General features: G+C 70.0%; 1 protein-coding gene across 2 annotated transcripts; it reads right to left on the reverse strand.

Annotated features, from left to right (window-relative positions):
* Positions 1–785: 785 nt before the first annotated feature.
* Positions 786–2,847, reverse strand: HES1 (hes family bHLH transcription factor 1). Of its 2 annotated transcripts, XM_075938296.2 has the most exons (4): positions 2,445–2,821; positions 2,238–2,333; positions 1,893–1,980; positions 786–1,591 (listed from the first exon to the last, which is right to left on the reverse strand). In XM_075938296.2, exons 1-4 carry the CDS (start codon positions 2,544–2,546, stop codon positions 1,083–1,085), a joined length of 795 nt encoding a protein of 264 aa, XP_075794411.1. In that variant the 5' UTR covers positions 2,547–2,821; the 3' UTR covers positions 786–1,082. The 2 variants fall into 2 exon arrangements, with proteins under 2 accessions (XP_075794411.1, XP_089636817.1); XM_089780691.1 differs by having other exon boundaries at positions 2,238–2,847.
* Between the last annotated feature and the right edge of the window lie 279 nt (positions 2,848–3,126).

The following is a 3,126-nucleotide window of genomic DNA, read 5'->3' on the forward strand; positions in this document are numbered from 1 at the left end:
GATGCAGTCAAGCACCTGGCCCATCCAGACAAAATCCAACACGTCTGCGGTGGGATTTGGAAGGAATTCCCGGCCGCTCCTGGCACCGTTTAAAGCCGTGTGCTGAGAGGCAGGAGGGCTGCAGGAGCTGAAATCCGAGCCTGACATTTGCCTCTCGGGGGCTCCTGTCTTGCCACGTCCAAGGGGGGGCCTGTAAGGGAAGATGGGCTGCCCGGCTCCCGTGCTACTCCCCTTCCTGTTTGTGGGCTCAGGCAATTCCCCCCCCCACTGCGTTACCAGGCTGAGACCCTGCTTTGCTTCCGGCTCGTCCGTCGCTGTGCCGGGCTGTGCTCTCCCTCGCAAAGCGCCTGGGGCTCCGGTGGGCAGCTCTGGGTCCAGCCCCCGGCCGAGCGCTGGCAGCACACAGACCGCCTCCGCGGTGGGGGAAGACAGGGGGGCTGTAACAGCGCAGAGGCTGCACAGCTGAGTGGAGCTCTACAGCCGACTCGCCCCCAGGGGCTCAGACGGAGAAGCAGCCGGGCAGGCTGCACGGCGGACGATCTCCACGGCCCTGGCTGGGCCCAGTGACAGAGCAACAGGGACCAGGCAAGGAACTGAACCGCTGCTAATGAAGCGAGAACTGCGCCTCCCGCCACAGGCGGCTCTCCAGTCACCTTGTTCTCTCGGCTCCAGGCCAGCGAGGGCTGCTCCGGCTCCACCGTGCCAGCCCCTGCAAGCGGCCGGGAAAGGCCTGGGCTCCCCTGGCACGCGGGAAGGGGGGATGGCTCCGAGACACCAGCCAGCTGTTTGTTACTGACAAGACTTCCCCGAGGAAGCGAGGCATTTATTGTACAGCAAGAGCGTCGACAGGATCTTTGGTGTCACGTTAAAAAAAGGGGAGGGGCGCAAGGGAGCCCTCGTGGAAAACACGAGCAGCCCGCCCCGCGGAGGGGCTATAGTACAGAGGCACAATCCAATATGAACAGGTAATAATACAGCCAAGGCGGGGGGACCCCACGCGCAGCCCGCCGCACATGGGCCCCTGCTGGCTGCCCCCCGGCCCAGCTGCTCTGACCAGGGCAGTCCGGAGTCCTGCTGCTGGCTCACCAGGGCCGCCAGACAGAATCCGCTGTGAGCGAGGGCCCCCCGGCGGGGCCCCCCGCACCTGGCCCGCTGCTGGGGTACAGCGGGACCACAGCTCCACCGGGTGCAAAGCTGTTGGGGATGAGGAAGGCGAACTGGCCGTCGGAGGCAGGTACCAGCTGGAAGCCGCCGTACACCTTGGTGGCCTCCCCCGTCGGGCTCCCCAGCTTGCAAGGCATCCCGCTGAGCGGCACCACGCTGCCACCGGGGGGCGCTGCCCCCGCCGGGATGGGCACCAGTGGCTGCCCGTAGGAGGCGTGCGGAGCACCGGCTGGGGGCAGCGGTGGCTGCACCGGGTAGTTCATGGCGTTGATCTGGGTCATGCAGCTGGCCAGGTGGCCCAGGAGCCGTGTGCGCACTTCTGTGTTCACCCCCTCGCAGGTGGAGAGGAAGCGGGTCACCTCGTTCATGCACTCGCTGAAGCCAGCCCGGTACTTGCCCAGCACCGTGGGGTCTGTGCTCAGAGCAGCTGTGAGGAGGAAACACATGGATCAGCGCCTGGCACAGCCTGCCCCCCCGACACAGGACCGGCCTGAGACCCCCATGCACGTTGGCTCCCAGCACCCACCAAGCCCCTCGCAGCCTGATTTGCATCCCTCTGTCCCCGGGGCCTGTGAGGGTCTCCTTAGCTGGAGGCTCGTGTCCCCCCAGGGGCTGGGGACTGCTCCCTTTGGAGCCCAGAAGGGGGTGCCCCCCTTCTCCGGAGCACTGTGACTGACCCGAGCGTGGGAAGCATGTAGGGGACCCCCCCGAGCAGCCCCCCCACTCACCGGTCATCTGGGCGCGCTGCAGGCTCCGGAGGTGCTTCACCGTCATCTCCAGGATGTCGGCCTTCTCCAGCTTGGAGTGCCGCGAGCTCTGCGGGAGGGGGAGCCGTGAGCCGGGACCGGCGAGCCCCGCAGGAGAAATCCATGGCTGGCAGCCCCCCCGCAGCCCCTGCCTCCCTCTCCCATCTCTGGCTCCCTACACCCCCCCGCTCCGAGACCCCCAGCAGCGCCTCGCTCCTAACCCCCCCCCACTCCGAGACCCCCCAGCAGCGCCTCGCTCCTAACCCCCCCCCCACTCCGAGACCCCCAGCAGCGCCTCGCTCCTAACCCCCCGCACCCCCCACTCACATCTTTCTTCAGCGCGTCCAGGATGAGCGTCTTGAGCTGGCCCAGGCTCTCGTTGATGCGCGCCCGGCGCCGCTTCTCCATGATGGGCTTGGAGGACTGCAAGGGGCAGAGCGCAGAGCGGTGAGCGGAGGCGCCCAGAGCGGCCCCCCCCGGCGGCGCGGCCCCCCCCCGGCGCGGCCCCCCCTCTCCGGCGCGGCCCCCCCTTACCTTGCGGTGCTCCGCGGCGGTCCGGGGCTTGTCGGGCGTGGCGTGGCCGCTGGCCGGGGTGGCCGCCGCCGGGGAGTTCTTCTCCACCATGTCCGCGGGCATCGCCCCGCCGCGGGCTGGCAGCGCGCCCCGCGGGCCGGCAGGCTGGGCAGGGAGGCGGCGCGCTGCCGGCTGCCGCGGAGCGAGTCCCCGGAGCCCCTGGCCGCCGCTATTTATAGCCCGGGCTGCACGCGAGCGGCTCGTGTGAAACTTCCCAAACTTTCTTTCCCACAGTAACTTTCAGCCAATAGGCGCCGGGGACACGCGGCCCCGCTCGTGGAGGGCGCCCACCCATTGGCCGCCAGGCGCAGCGCCCGGCGGCCAATGGCGCACGCCAGGGCCCGGGGCACCGGAGGCTACAGTGTCAATCAAAGGCGTTTAACCCTTCCTGCGCCCGCTCGGCGCTGCTGCGTGCTCGGCTGGGGCCGGTGTCCCTCGGGCTGCGGGGCGGGGCGGGGCGGGGCGGGGGGCTCCTTCCCCTGCTGTGCGGAGGGCCCGGCCGCGGGCGACCTGCCAGACGGCTCCCTGCGGCAGGGGCGCTCTGGCTCCGCCGGGCCGGGGGTCCCGCAAAGCCCCGCGCGGCCTCGCCCTCCCCTTGTACGAGGCACGGCCAGGCCCCGCGGTCGGTGGCAGGGCTCGGGGG

Source organism: Pelodiscus sinensis, chromosome 10 (assembly GCF_052426305.1).
Source record: "Pelodiscus sinensis isolate ZL-2025 chromosome 10, ASM5242630v1, whole genome shotgun sequence".
NCBI classification, from domain to species: domain Eukaryota; kingdom Metazoa; phylum Chordata; order Testudines; family Trionychidae; genus Pelodiscus; species Pelodiscus sinensis.